The 14081-nt window shown below is 34.8% G+C and overlaps 1 protein-coding gene across 1 annotated transcript; it reads left to right on the top strand.

The window, feature by feature from the left end:
- The first annotated feature begins 2216 nt into the window (after window positions 1-2216).
- On the top strand, window positions 2217-9506 carry Stoml2 (stomatin like 2). Its single transcript, XM_027365418.2, has 8 exons — window positions 2217-2381; window positions 4563-4652; window positions 5279-5426; window positions 5639-5759; window positions 6591-6718; window positions 7483-7592; window positions 8587-8719; window positions 9097-9506. The coding sequence occupies exons 1-8, from the start codon at window positions 2331-2333 to the stop codon at window positions 9333-9335; spliced, it is 1020 nt and encodes a 339-aa protein (XP_027221219.1). The 5' UTR covers window positions 2217-2330; the 3' UTR covers window positions 9336-9506.
- The last annotated feature ends 4575 nt before the right edge of the window (window positions 9507-14081 follow it).

The raw sequence follows: 14081 nt of genomic DNA, 5'->3' as shown, positions 1-14081 counted from the left end.
AGGTATGTTATCTTGGATCGGGATGAGATAGTTTAAAATGCTTTCGAGAGTTTCTGAGAAACAAAGGTTTTCCTAAAGGGGGAGAAAAGGGGACAGTCGTTTGAGGAGGAGGGAGAGGTTGATGGAGGAGGGGATGCCTTAGAAGATGGAGTGGAACGTTTGGGTTGTCTTGTGCGATGAGTTGAGCGAGGAGGAAGAAGGGTAGGTACCGGGGAAGTAGAGATTGAAGTGTCTGGAATAGTAGTGGAGATCGGGGCGTTTGGATTTAGAATGGCAAAAGAATTTGACTGGGAAAGGGAGGGAGTAGTAGTGGGAATGGGAAGAGATGTTGGCGGAGATGTAGAAACATCTTGGGAGTTAGAAAGACTTTGTTGCGTGCTTCTTCAAGTGAGGCCAAGGTTGAATCTGAGAATTGCCACCTCGGACTCAAACTTGTAGGTAGGGCAGTCCTTATGAAATACACATGAGCGTGACAGCAGAACAGTGACGTCACGCTCATGGCCAACAATTCTGACACTGACGAGGGGGGGGGGGTTGACATGATCGGAGCAGTATGGACTCTTCGCCAATATGAACATTAAAAGTGAGGTCATGTCTACGGAAAGTACTCTCAACAATATTAGTGGACTTATAGCGGGTCCTAAGGGGAATGGTATAACACTGTAATCAGTGTACTTAAACTGTATCATGAGACCATGAAGTAGGCGATCAGGTCTCCTCAATCTGACCAATCCTTGCCGTAGACAGGGCAGTTAGTGTGGGAGATGGAGATATTTCCGGTACAGGTATTGAGGGAGAGATGGGGCTAGGTAGGCATGAGTTTGTCTGTGAAGTCATCTAGGGCTGATAACGCTTTAGCTTGAAACTCGGATATAACAGTGACAAGATGGCGGATGTGGAAGGAAACTGCCTTTTTTTAGACATTGCTGGAAGAGGAGACAGTTGTCAGAGTAAGTAGATGGGTAACGGAAAATTGTATCTGGGCTACACTGAGTTTCAAAAGGTTTGTAGACGTGGGAGTAGTAGATGGGCGGGGACATGTGGAAGAGGGAGTGGTGTTGAGAGAGGTATACTGCGGAAAGGTGGACGATAAGGCTGCAGAGTGGTATTAGGAGAGGAGGGGGTAGTGGGTGCAGAAAATTGTGAGGTGGAGGAGGTGAAGTAGAGGATGTTGGGGAAGAGGAATATTTTTTGGAGGTTAAGTAATGGTCTGGGTGGATAATTTGGACTGGACTGAGGTGGAAGTAGGCATTAAGGCTGGGGTAGTAGTAGCAGCGTTCGGAGTCGTGGTCAAAGGAGAGCTTGGGCTCCGGAATCGGGAGAATTAAATCTGTGGAGCTAGCTGATAAAGGGGCAAGCCACAAAGGCCCTAATGAGGGTGTAAAATCCTCATTACTAGCCATGGTAAGCCAGGAGTATGTCGGGGAGAGAAATAGCCTCCCCCCCTCAGGGTCCTCTTGTGGGATAAGGGAATACCGCGCCCATGGCTCCCTCAGGCACAAAGCCAGCCTTTCTTTAACACGGCTCTCACATTGGTGACAGGAGAGGGGGGGGGGGTGAAAAAATTAACCATTTAGTTATTATATCAACATGAACATAGATGATAATTTACTCATGCTTACTAGACTTCGCTAAAGTTTTCGTAAATTAATATGTATGGCTACCACTTTAACAACGACGATTTAAAGTATATACAAAGTCCCTTTAACTGTGCAAAACATCTGATGAACCATTACTAGAAATCCAAAATATATGCCAAAACTTTTTATTTAATCATATTCAGATAATGCCTCTGGATGTTTTTGTCATCATCATAATACCTTTCATGGCTCAACATTCGCAACAATTATTATATTTTACCATGACCACCATTCATTGGAAGAAGCTCTACCAACTGTCAAAGCCGGGTATACATGCGTCCGTATAATCTGAATTGGCCGAACGCTTAGGGTTGGAGGACACAGGTACAAAATTTATACGATAAAACCTGGGGCTTTGATAATTTCGAGGCTTGTGAGTGAAGTTATTGCTAAATGTAGGTTATATTTATATTTATAAATTTCTTGTGAATAAATGAATATCAGTAAATAAAGTCGCCATTACCAACATCATTCTTATATAAAATGATTTTGCCACTGTTTTTCGTATCAATCTCTAAATTTACACAGTTATCATTAAAATCTACATTTATAATATACGCATTGTCACCATAAGACAGGACATAGATAATATTATAAATTTTATAACCCATGTAGCAGACGGAGTAATAGAAGTTTTCATAACAAGTTGACGAGGCTGAACCCAGAGGCAGGGAAAAATTAATCACAAAGATGATTAGTGCAACTATAAGAGGAGCTTTGCGGCCGTGTAGAAGTCTGCTGGTAATATTTAGTGTTCCTCTTGCTATCTGGCGTTTAAAGGGCGGCCAGATTGTCATATATGCTTCGTAGAATTGTGTGTCTGAGGCAATGCTTGTGGTGGAGCGAGTGGAATGAATGGGTGGTGTCGTGTCTTACATTTATAACGCTTGTATGAATAAGTGATTTTCCTTGTCATAAAGTGTATTTCTTTCCTCTTTGTACTCTGTCCTTTGATGTCTTTCAAGGCGAGGGAAAATTCTCTCGTGTTTCGTAAAAGACGATAGATAGGTCAATGAAGTCTATGATGAAATACACCTTCATGAAGGTAAACGGAAGATATAAAAAGGGCATCGAAGCCACATGGGAACGTATATAAACTCTTATTTTAATTTTTTTTAGCTAAAGACACTATTGCTTATGTATTTATATAAATAGAATGGAATTTTACTTTGCACATGTTTTCAGTATGTTTCTCCACCTGTATCTGTCTGTCTACGAACCTACTTACCTATCAAGGTCTATCAATCTTTTGTCTGTCTGTCCATTAGTCTGTCGTGTGTCACTCAATCTGTGAAACCACTCATCTCAGTGATATTGGAAAGTAAGGCAGTTATTATGTGATCCCAGTCTGTCAGGCAAAATTCCTGGTCGGGCAGAATAGAACACAAAAAAATCTTGTACAGAAGTTTAGCACAAAAATGTGATTTGTATGGTTCGTTTAGAAGCACTATACATCTGAATTTTATACTGTTCATCCTCTTATGTTAATTTGAATAAAAATATATCGTGCATGACAGTGCTTGTAAGAGTTACATGTATTATGACGACTATATTTCAGTAATAACCTATTTATTGTAGGCTATCTATAGTAATATTAAGTATATTAGCCTCTCAATATAGCCAATTGCTACCAAGGTGATGTTAGAGTATGATATACAAACATTTATAAAACTAGTAATTCTTTATAGTATGGACGTACTCCCCAACTCCATATCACAAAATTTAGTCAACAATCTAAGTTAATATGATTGATGATTGGGAATTACTGCCTGAGGGGAGGGTTAATAGGGAGCTTTGCCCCCCAACACCCCTGGCAAATTATTGTCTTTACCCTTTATACACGGCAAGATATTGCTGAAACTTGGGAGAACCAAGTGGACTTTCCGGATCTCTTTCCTTTATTTGTGGCATTAGTGTTCATGTTTGCATATTATTTCTTGTACCAATGACTACAACTTTTTGTCCTCTACAAGAATATAATTTCCTGGACATTAGTGCATACTGTAAAGATTAACTATAAGATTCAGCATCCTGAATTTCTTATATTTTATCAACATAATCCAGTCTCTCCTTCATGATTAGTCTGCAGAATATATATATATATTTATATATATATATATATATATATATATATATATATATATTTGTGTGTGTGTGTGTGTGTGTGTGTGTGTGTGTGTGTGTGTGTGTGTGTGTGTGTGTGTGAGTGTGTGTGTGTGTGTGTGTGTGTGTGTGTGTGTGTGTGTGTGTGTGTGTGTGTGTGTGTGTGTGTGTGTGTGTGTGTGTGTGTGTGTGTATGTGTCTGTGTGTGTGTGTGTGTGTGTGTGTGTGTGTGTGTGTGTGTGTGTGTGTGTGTGTGTGTGTGTGTGTATGTGTATGTGTGTGTGTGTGTGTGTGTGTGTGTGTGTGTGTGTGTGTGTGTGTGTGTGTGTGTGTGTGTGTGTGTGTGTGTGTGTGTGTGTGTGTGTGTGTGTGTGTGCGTGCGTGCGTGCGTGCGTGTGTGCGTGCGTGCGTGCGCGCATGTGTGCGTGTGTGTGTGTGTGCGTGTGTGACATCTGGAAAGCATTGACAAAATACCTAGTGTACCCTTTTAAGAAGGAAAATATGTGGAGTGTGCATACTTCCCAGTCTGGTCATTTTGCCTATCTTCCTTTGCTCTCTCTTTCCTTATGTTCTGTCTTCCACTCATCAATCTATCCAGTCATTCAGTCAGTCAGCCAGTCATCTTGTGTTTGAGTCAGTCATGTTAGTAGTGTTTATTATTATTATTATCATCTTTATTTTTAACCATGTCACTATCACTATCATGGTCATAGTCATTATTATTGATATTATTATTATTATTATTGTTATATTTCTTAATGTTGATGTCATAGTTGATATTTTTTATTTTATCGCTGTTACTTTTCCATATTTTTACAGGAAGCGCGAAGTTCACCTGCAGTACAGGCAGTGAGAAACAGATCACATTTGCCACTCAATACTGTCGTGCTGTTTGTACCACAACAAGAGGTCTGTAATTATGCATCATTATTACAAATTTCAGAATTTATTTTAGTTGTCATATGATATGGGGAACCATTTAATAGTTTGTGCGTTCACATACTTGTTATTTTTTTAGTAAAAAAATTGAAGTAGTAGAAATGGAGTAGATGCAAAGGCTTTTATTTGAGTATTATGTATCGGAAAATGACTTTGTCTTTGTCATGAGTGTTGTACATAAATTGGTTAGATACAGAACTAATTCATGTCTAAACAGTGTATAAAATTGATTAATGGCAACTAAAGAACAGCTAGTTATAGATTGATGACAAAGATTCTGTTATTGCTTCATTGTAAATTGACCGTAGTTTTGCTTGGTTAGAAATTGATTGCAGTTTATGCTTTACTAATAATTTTTTATATAGACAGAAAATTATACTCTACTTGAATAGCATATAAGTAGAGGGGCCCCAGTGAATTCCCTGCTAAAATGTCTCTTTCCATTATATTATTTAATGATATGTCAGTTATTTCTAATCACATTTGATTTTCAACTGCATTTTGTGGCATTTATGGGCCTTTGGTCCAGAGCTACTGACATACCAAAAACTGTAACCTGTCTCTATTTAAACCTATATTTTCTATTTTGATTACAGGCTTGGGTTGTGGAACGAATGGGAAAATTCCATCGGATACTTGAACCTGGAATTAATGTACTGATTCCTTTCTTAGACCGAGTCAAATACGTACAAAGCTTAAAGGAAATTGCCATAGATGTTCCAAAACAAGCTGCAATTACTTCTGGTAAGTGAGAATATCAGTGAATGCAAATGGTATATAGAAACGCAGCATGCATTCTTGACCTTCTTTTTATGGTGTTGGACATTATTCATGATGATTATTGAAATGAATGTTGAGAATTTTTAGTGAACATAATGCTTGCTTATTGTGTATTGATATTTTCAGAAGGAAATATTAAAGTGTTATCATGCAAATTTTTATCTGATCATCTACAGATAATGTGACATTGAGCATAGATGGAGTGTTGTATCTGCGTATTTTGGATCCATACCGAGCAAGTTATGGAGTAGAAGATCCAGAATTTGCCATCACACAGCTAGCACAAACTACAATGAGGTTGGTTCTGCAAAGCATATGATTTATTTACTATTCATGCCTTAATAACTGATATATGTATAAAGGAAGAAAATGTAACTGTAACAGAAGCAAGTATATGACATGCCTTTGGGAGCAGTAAATAGTATGGAGAGTTCAGAACTTTGCATATCTGTCATAGGAACGATTCATCTAATAACCTGGTAGATGCTTCAGTAGACTTCTGTCCTGTTTCTTTAATAAATCTGTAATGTTTGATGTCATATTCCATCTTGCTGGAATCCCATCCTTGAAACCTGTTGTATAGATGTATGTGTTAAGGACATCAACACCATACTGATTGGTTAGATATAAAACTATAGTTATAGTACCTTCTAGTTTTCCGAATCTGCCGTGAAAATACTTTTTAGTCTTCAAAATATTTTTTCTTTGCAATACATTAAATCATTTGAAGTGTTTTCAGAAAAAATATAAATATATTGTCTAGCATTGATGGCTGATCAGGGATAATTTTAGTTGGTAACAAATGGGTTGATATTATCTTCTTTATTCCTGTCACTTACTCAAAGCAAGAAATTTTCAAGTATTTAGAAGTATATGGACAGATAAGAGATGGTTGTTGTTCAATTACTTGGTTAATCTGAGTCTTGGTCCGATCTAAGAAAGAGCAATGTTGATTTGACATATCTAGCAGTTTGTTGAAGATACACCCATGTGATGCTACAAATACTCTGATGCTCTACTGATCTTTTCTCTGGGGAAAATTTCTCTGTAATTTGTGAGAGAAAATTTACCTATAGGGACGGTTAATGTAATCAACAAAGCCTTTTAATATCTCGTTATCTTTTCCAGGTCAGAATTGGGAAAAATTTCCCTGGATTACGTATTCCGTGAGAGAGAAAATTTAAATATTGGTATTGTTGAGGTAATCAACAAAGCCTCCGAAGCTTGGGGCATCACTTGTCTCCGTTATGAAATCCGTAAGTTTGATAATCTTACTTAGTGAATTTCCTATAGGTAGGTTGTGATAAGGGTCTTTAATTGAATCTTATTTTCTTAATCAATTTATATATATATATATTTTTTATGAAGGTCATAAATTGAACTTCCACAATATCCAGGTATCTATATCTTGCAGACTTTGTAATTACTATGGTGGTGGTGTTGGGATGATGATGATGATGGTGATTATAACAACAAAAATGAAAATGAAAATAAAAATGATAATAGCCATCATCATTGCCTTTGTTATTTATATTGTTTTGTTATTGTTGTTATTATTATTATTATTATAATAATTATTATTATTATCATTATTCAGTTATATTATTATTGACATTCCTACCACTATTATTGTTATTGATTTTATTATTATTATTATTATTATTAGTAATAATAGTAGTAGTAGTAGTAGGCATAGTTGTATTATTATTAATATTATTATTATGTATTTTTATTATTATTTTAAAATTATTCTAAATAATACTTATCATTATGACTGATATGAAATGAGCAAATAAAAGCTTAGATATCAGCATATGATATAGTTTTATATTTGTGAAGTGTGATAAAGGGATTATAATGATTTAACAATTTTAGATTTCATTTGGTGCTTTTCCTCTGAAGTGAAGATATATTGTATGTAAAATGAATTCCTCTGGTCACTCTTACATTCCAGGAGTTGTATAGGAGAATAAATTGTGTAGGAGAAAGTCAAATTAATTTTGTTTTTCTACATCAACAGGAGACATCAAACTTCCTGGTCGGGTTCAAGAAGCTATGCAGATGCAGGTTGAAGCTGAAAGACGAAAACGAGCAGCCATTCTTGAATCTGAGGGAGTGAGAGAAGCCGAGGTGAAGTGCAGATGTTTATATATTTTCTTTATATATTTTGGAAATTAGATAAAGATTTTATATATATTTTGAAAAATAAATAAATATATATTTTTTTACTGTGCTCTATTGTTTGTGATGATTGATTTTTTATCATAGGATAGTTCACTAGTATTCACTTTCACTTAACCTTTTGGAGACAGATAGGTGTACTGTCCACTGTAGTTCTGTTTTGTGAATTTTGTTTAGACATAGGTGGTTCTGCAAGTACTCTGTTACCAAGGTGTCAAAGAATTGGCAACGTGCAATCTCACCTGGTTTCCGCATTCCTTGATTTTTTTCTTATGCTATTGATATTGATATTGTTAATTATTATTTTGTTATTATAATACTTCAGCAGCAAAGAGATAAAAAAGTATCTTTCAGAATATCAAGGATAAGGATAAACAGGTCAGGTAGGTAGGACTAGTGACTGACTCCTTAGTTACTAAGGTCTTGGAAAACCACCTTTGTGTAAACAAAATGAATAAACTAAAATGACAGTAAACACATAATTTATTTACTACCATCCCAGTGTCAATAAGTTAACCTCTAAAGAAACACAAAATGTAGGACTACATGTATGCAAAGGATGGTAAAGATATTTCTTTATTGAATATTTTAACACTTTCATCACTTTCTTATGAGCTCAGATTGTTCTCTATATGTTTTGGGAGGATGACCCTTGCCGTGTTTAATCAGTGTGCACGTATACCTGAAAATGACAATTATTATTTAAGGGTAAAGAAACCAATATTATGTGTGTAAAAGATATGTGTATGGATGATGCAAGTTGTAACTCTTTTTGTAGATGTTCCTTTTAACCACCCAGACTTCCTAATATGTATGACAAAAAAAAAGAAAAAAAAGAGAGAAAAAAGAAAAAAGAAAAAAGAAAAAAGAAGAGAAAAAAAAAAGAAAAAAGAAAAAGAGAAAAGCGCAGAGATATTGTCCTTTATTGTGCCCAATGTTTCAGATCAACGTTGCTGAGGGAAAGCGAAGAGCTCGTATTTTAGCATCAGAAGCTGATAAGATAGAAAAAATCAATGCAGCTGAGGGTCAAGCCCAAGCCCTGGGGATTATCAGTCAGGCTCTTGAACATAAGGAAGGTTAGTACTCAGCGTCCATTTGGTTCATTAAAGGTCGAAAGGTGGGTTGGGACACAACACAGACAGAGACACGCACACGCACACGCACACGCACATCCACACCCACACCATTTTTTTAAAGACATTTATATTCTTGCTGTATGTGAAGGATACTTATGTTCATTGTTTCTCTTGAGTAAGACACCCATCACAATTAGGACCAATGGAATTATTAAATTTGATTTTTTTTTATATTAGAGAGTATGGAATAACTATCAATGTTTTAACATGTTTGCCTGATACCTGTTTTTATTTTCTGAATTTTTTTCTGAGAAATGTAGATATAAGTTTTAGAAGGGTAAAAACCATGTTAACTAATTTCATTTATCATTACACAGGTCTCAATGCAGCATCGTTATCAACAGCACACTCCTATATCCAGGCATTCCAGAACATGGCTACTAAGAACAACACCTTAATTTTGCCAGCTAATGTTTCTGATGTAACTGGCATTGTTGGGTCTGCTGTAACTACTTATAAAGCCCTTTCCAAAACCCTCCTCACCTTGTCTGACAAAGAGGAATCTGGAAGTGAGTCTAAATTAGAAAATGAGGAAGATACTGTAGATAAACCATAAAATGCATTGTATATATTTTTGCAGAAAGAGAATGTTTGTTTGTGGGAAAATGTTTAATAGAATGCAAAGTCTTGTACTTTTCAAGTAGTTCAAGCCTAGTGTAATACTTCTTTCCTTTCTTGAGTTTTTGCATATGCATTAAACTTCACCTAATAAAATTTGAACCTTCCAGATGACCAATATTATTTATATCCTGTCTGATAAAAAAAACATTTTGACTTGAACCCCTTAACTCTTGTTTCTGGTAAGAAATATGTAAGTGTAATCTGTTTTTAGTTGATAAATTCTGCACATTTATGAAGTTTTCTTTGGTTCTTTATTTTAGACTCTTCATCATAAATTATGTATAGTGAGGATTGAATGAGTTTACAAAATGCAATGAAATGGATACAAAATTATTTTGTGTACATGCAAGTAATTTTAGATTCAGTACATCTATGAAGAAGCTAGAAGTGTTTTTAGTTCTTCAACCCCATAGAATCCGGGTGACCTGATCATCATGTCATGAAAAAAATTTGGCTTGAGGGACAGGTGATGCTAACTAGAGGTGTTTATATGTCCCTGGCCAACAAGCCGCACACCTAGCAGAGTGGCAGGTCAAGTAAGCCTAATGCCCCATATTTTGGGCCACATGATGGTAGTGAAGCATCTGGATCCAATGGGTTAATCTTAACTCTTCTTCAAAAAATATGTTTAGTGGGAAATGAACAATTGTCTGCAGTGCACAGTGAAATGGATACAAGAGTATTTGTTGCTTATGCAAGGAATTTATGAATATTATATAAAGAATTTATAATTATCTTGTAGCACACATTGATTACCTGACAAATACATAATATTTGGTGCCTCAATAGATTTTATAAAATCTGGAAGGCAGTAAACCTTCCAGATAAATGTGATAACTTTAGAAGAAAAGCAACTCCATAACTGTTGCTCCACATACCTACCCAACCAATATCATTGTGTAACATATAGATAAACTAGAAATTTTGAAAAAGAGAGCAGGGTTCTGAATCAACTGCTGCTATCTCTTTCACTTTAATTCTTTCAGTAGATTTTAGAATTCTTCCTAACTAGGAGACAGTTATTTCTAAGAAATGAAATGGGATATTAGATTTGATGTTTATTACTCGGTTGGGAAATTTCAAGTTGTGTTGTGGTTTATACAACTGGATAGTTGTGAAAGTTTGACATTACGCATTTTTGTACTTATTCATAGGATTTCATTGGAATGTCATCTCTGTACATTTATCCACCTCATATATTGATAAATTATGTTATAGAGATTGTGTCTGTTTTCAAATTTTACCCTAAAAAGACAAAAGTGTGAACAGTGATGCCTAGATTAATCAACACCTTCTCTCATTTGCTACTTGTCTCCTTTTCTTCTTGTTAACCATTCCTCTCTTACTATGTAATCTGCAACTTTTTATCACATGCTTTGTCAAGAAAATGTTCCACAAATGCTTGTTTGGCCCAAATACTCTGATTTGTTATTTTCTCTAGAATGTAGAGCCCCAATTGCCCAGCTTCATGAGCTTCAGCAGACTAAACATAGATGCTCTCAATATAGTGGGTGTATGTTTACATGTGCTTTGAGCTTTGGCACAAATGCTAGGATCCATTATAAACCCTTCAAGGGTGGGTTTGGGAAGTATTAATCTCAGCTTCTATGATAATTTTAAGATATCAGTTGAGCAGATTTAAGATTAGAGTGATCATATTCATAATTAACCTGGTAATTAGAAAAATCAATAATTTATTAAACTGAAAGTTTTATGTAGTCCAACATCACATGAGGCTAAAGTTATTATATTCAAGCCTATGATGCTTACCTTCATCTGTCGCAAAAAAGGTATACATATTGTACAGTAGCACTGAAGTACCATCTGTCTTGGTTTGCTTTTAGACCAACGGATCGCCCTCTCAACCTGGTAGGAAGTACATTTTAAAGTGTTTTTCCCTGGATTTGCATTTTAGTTAGGGGGTGATTTGTCATCTGCAAAACTTTCTATCTACATATGAATATTCAGTAATATTGTTAATAAATTGGTGGTGGTAATTTATCATCTGCAAAACTTTCTATCTACATATGAATATTCAGTAATATTGTTAATAAACTGTCCTTGTTCTTTGTAATTCATTAGAATAAAGGCATATTTGAATTCAAAATAAATGTAATGTTGTTATAGTTATCATTGTTCTTATTATCTATTATTTGTTGTTTTTATTATTATTATTATTGTTATTATGATTATTATCAATATTATTTTTGATTTGTTTTATTTTTGTTATTATTATTATTATTATTATTATTCAGAATATTATTATCAATATTATTATTTTTTTGTTATTGGTATTATTTTCATGATGATAATGATCATCATCATCATTATTATTGTTATTGTTATAACAACAACAACAATAATACTAATGATATTAAGTATGGTATTAAGAATGATGAGAATAATAACAATAATGATAATAATGATACTGAACAATAACAGTAATAATGATAATGACAATGATAATGAAAATGATGATGGTGAGTATGAGAATAACGATGATAATAATAATGATCTCCATCATCTTAAATTATCTTTATCATTTTCTTTATCTTCACCTTTTTTTATGTTCTTTACCTGCTTCTTCTTCTCCATGTTTACCACCTTCATCCAAGCCTTTTTCATCTTCATTTTTTTTCATTTTCTACACCTTCTTCGTCTTCATTTTAGTCTCTGCCATCTTCTTATTTTTTCACGCTTCGCCCTCTCTGTTATTATTATTACTATTGTTACTATAATGCCAGTGGTATTAACAATGGTAATCATAATAACAACGATGATAATAATAATTCTAATAATGATAATAATAAAAAAACAATAATAATAATAATAATAATAATATTGATAATGATAATAATGATAACGATAATGATAATTATAATAATAATAAAAAAAATGATGATGATAATGATGATAATGATAATGATAATAATGATGATAATAATAATAATAATAATAATAATAATAGTAATAATAATAATAATAATAATAATAATAATAATAATAATAATAATAAAATAAAAAAACAATAATTTGCAAATAATTATAATAATAATAATGATGATGATAATAATAATGGCAATGATAATAACAATAACAATAATAATAATAATAATAATAATAGTAATGGTACCAGTAACAATAATAACACTAACAATAATCACATATATAATAATAATAGTAATAGTGATAAAAATAATACTAGTAATAATTATAATAATAATAATAATAATAATAATAATAATAATAATAATAATAATAATAATAATAATAACAATAATGATAATAATGATAGCAATAATAATAATAATAATGATGATATTGATTGTGATAATAATAGTAAAATGATATTGATAAAAAAGACAATACGATTTCAAACATCTACATGTGACTTTAAAACAACGGAGTGCATAGAGTTGTCGCCTTTGTCCTATCCCCGTTGTAGTCTGGGCGGTGTGGGGGGGTGGTGTGGGGGTGGGGGGTGCTTAGGAGACGGAGACTGAGGCCCAGTGTTTAGGGTCTCCCTGATTTTGGGCCTCAACCCTCGGCTCAACTTTTTTTTTGTTTTTCTCTAAATCAGTTTGAATTTCGCCGTTGTAGGACAGATGCTCTTTGCGTGACACAAATTACGTCGGTATTTGCAGGTCGTGATTCAGGATTGTCTTTGATCTAGAAAAGGCATATGATAGCACAACGCGGCAAAATATCCCTACGACAATTATCTCCTTATGGCATACATGGAAGCGTTTGTGTTCATCAAGTCCTTTCTGATCGCACTTTCCGTGTCAAACTTGCTGCTTCTACTTCCCCTTCTTCTCCTCCATCCGATGGTGTTCAACAGAGCATTGTTGAGCACCACATTATTAAACGGATTAGTTTCAGCCCTACCACCCTGTACGTGGGTGATTTAACCACCCATGCCTCAGGCCTTTCCTTACCTGTTCTCCGCCAGCTTCTTCAGATTGCAGTGACATTAATCTCATATGTCATCGACCACGGCTTTCGATCTTCGACCTCTAAATCCTTCTCCATACATTTTTTTTTGTTCACGTATGGCATCTCAATCTCCACTCTCTCTATATGATGCCCCAATCCATTTTCGCCCTTCAGGCAAGTTCCTCGGTGCCATTCAAGTTCAAACTGTTCGGGCGGGACGATATCCATTCTGTTTAAAAAAAATTGCTCGCCGTTAGCTCCGGCTCTTGCAGACTCTTACTCATATACTCTAGGATTTATACCACAAACAACTCCTCCGCCTCTATATTACCATGATCCTCTATACTCTTGATTATGGCTGTCGTATATGTTCTTCAGCTGCCTCTTCCCTTCTCGCTCACCTTAACAAAAATCCACCGCTGAGGTCTTCGATTAATCCCAGGCGTTTTCCAATCCTCTCTAGTTAAGAGCCCAGACACTGAATCGGGCTCGTCATCTCATTCTCGACTTCGTGTCTTTCTCTCTTTAAGGAGTTATGCTCGTTTTCACCAATTTTCTCTCTCCAAACGAATCATTCCTCAATTACTACGTTCTATATTTTATTTTCTACGTTTACCTACTCCTTTCCCATTCACCCTTTTCTCATCTCCGACCCCTTCCTCTCTCTGCCCATCTTTCCCATCTTGGCTGATACCTTGCTCGTGCATTTACTCGTCTGTTTCCCTGGGTTAACAAACCTGTTCTT

This window comes from Penaeus vannamei, chromosome 18, assembly GCF_042767895.1.
Source record: "Penaeus vannamei isolate JL-2024 chromosome 18, ASM4276789v1, whole genome shotgun sequence".
NCBI lineage: Eukaryota > Metazoa > Arthropoda > Malacostraca > Decapoda > Penaeidae > Penaeus > Penaeus vannamei.
The sequence above is the reverse complement of the archived record's forward strand: the minus strand, read 5'-3'. Positions and strand labels throughout refer to the sequence as shown.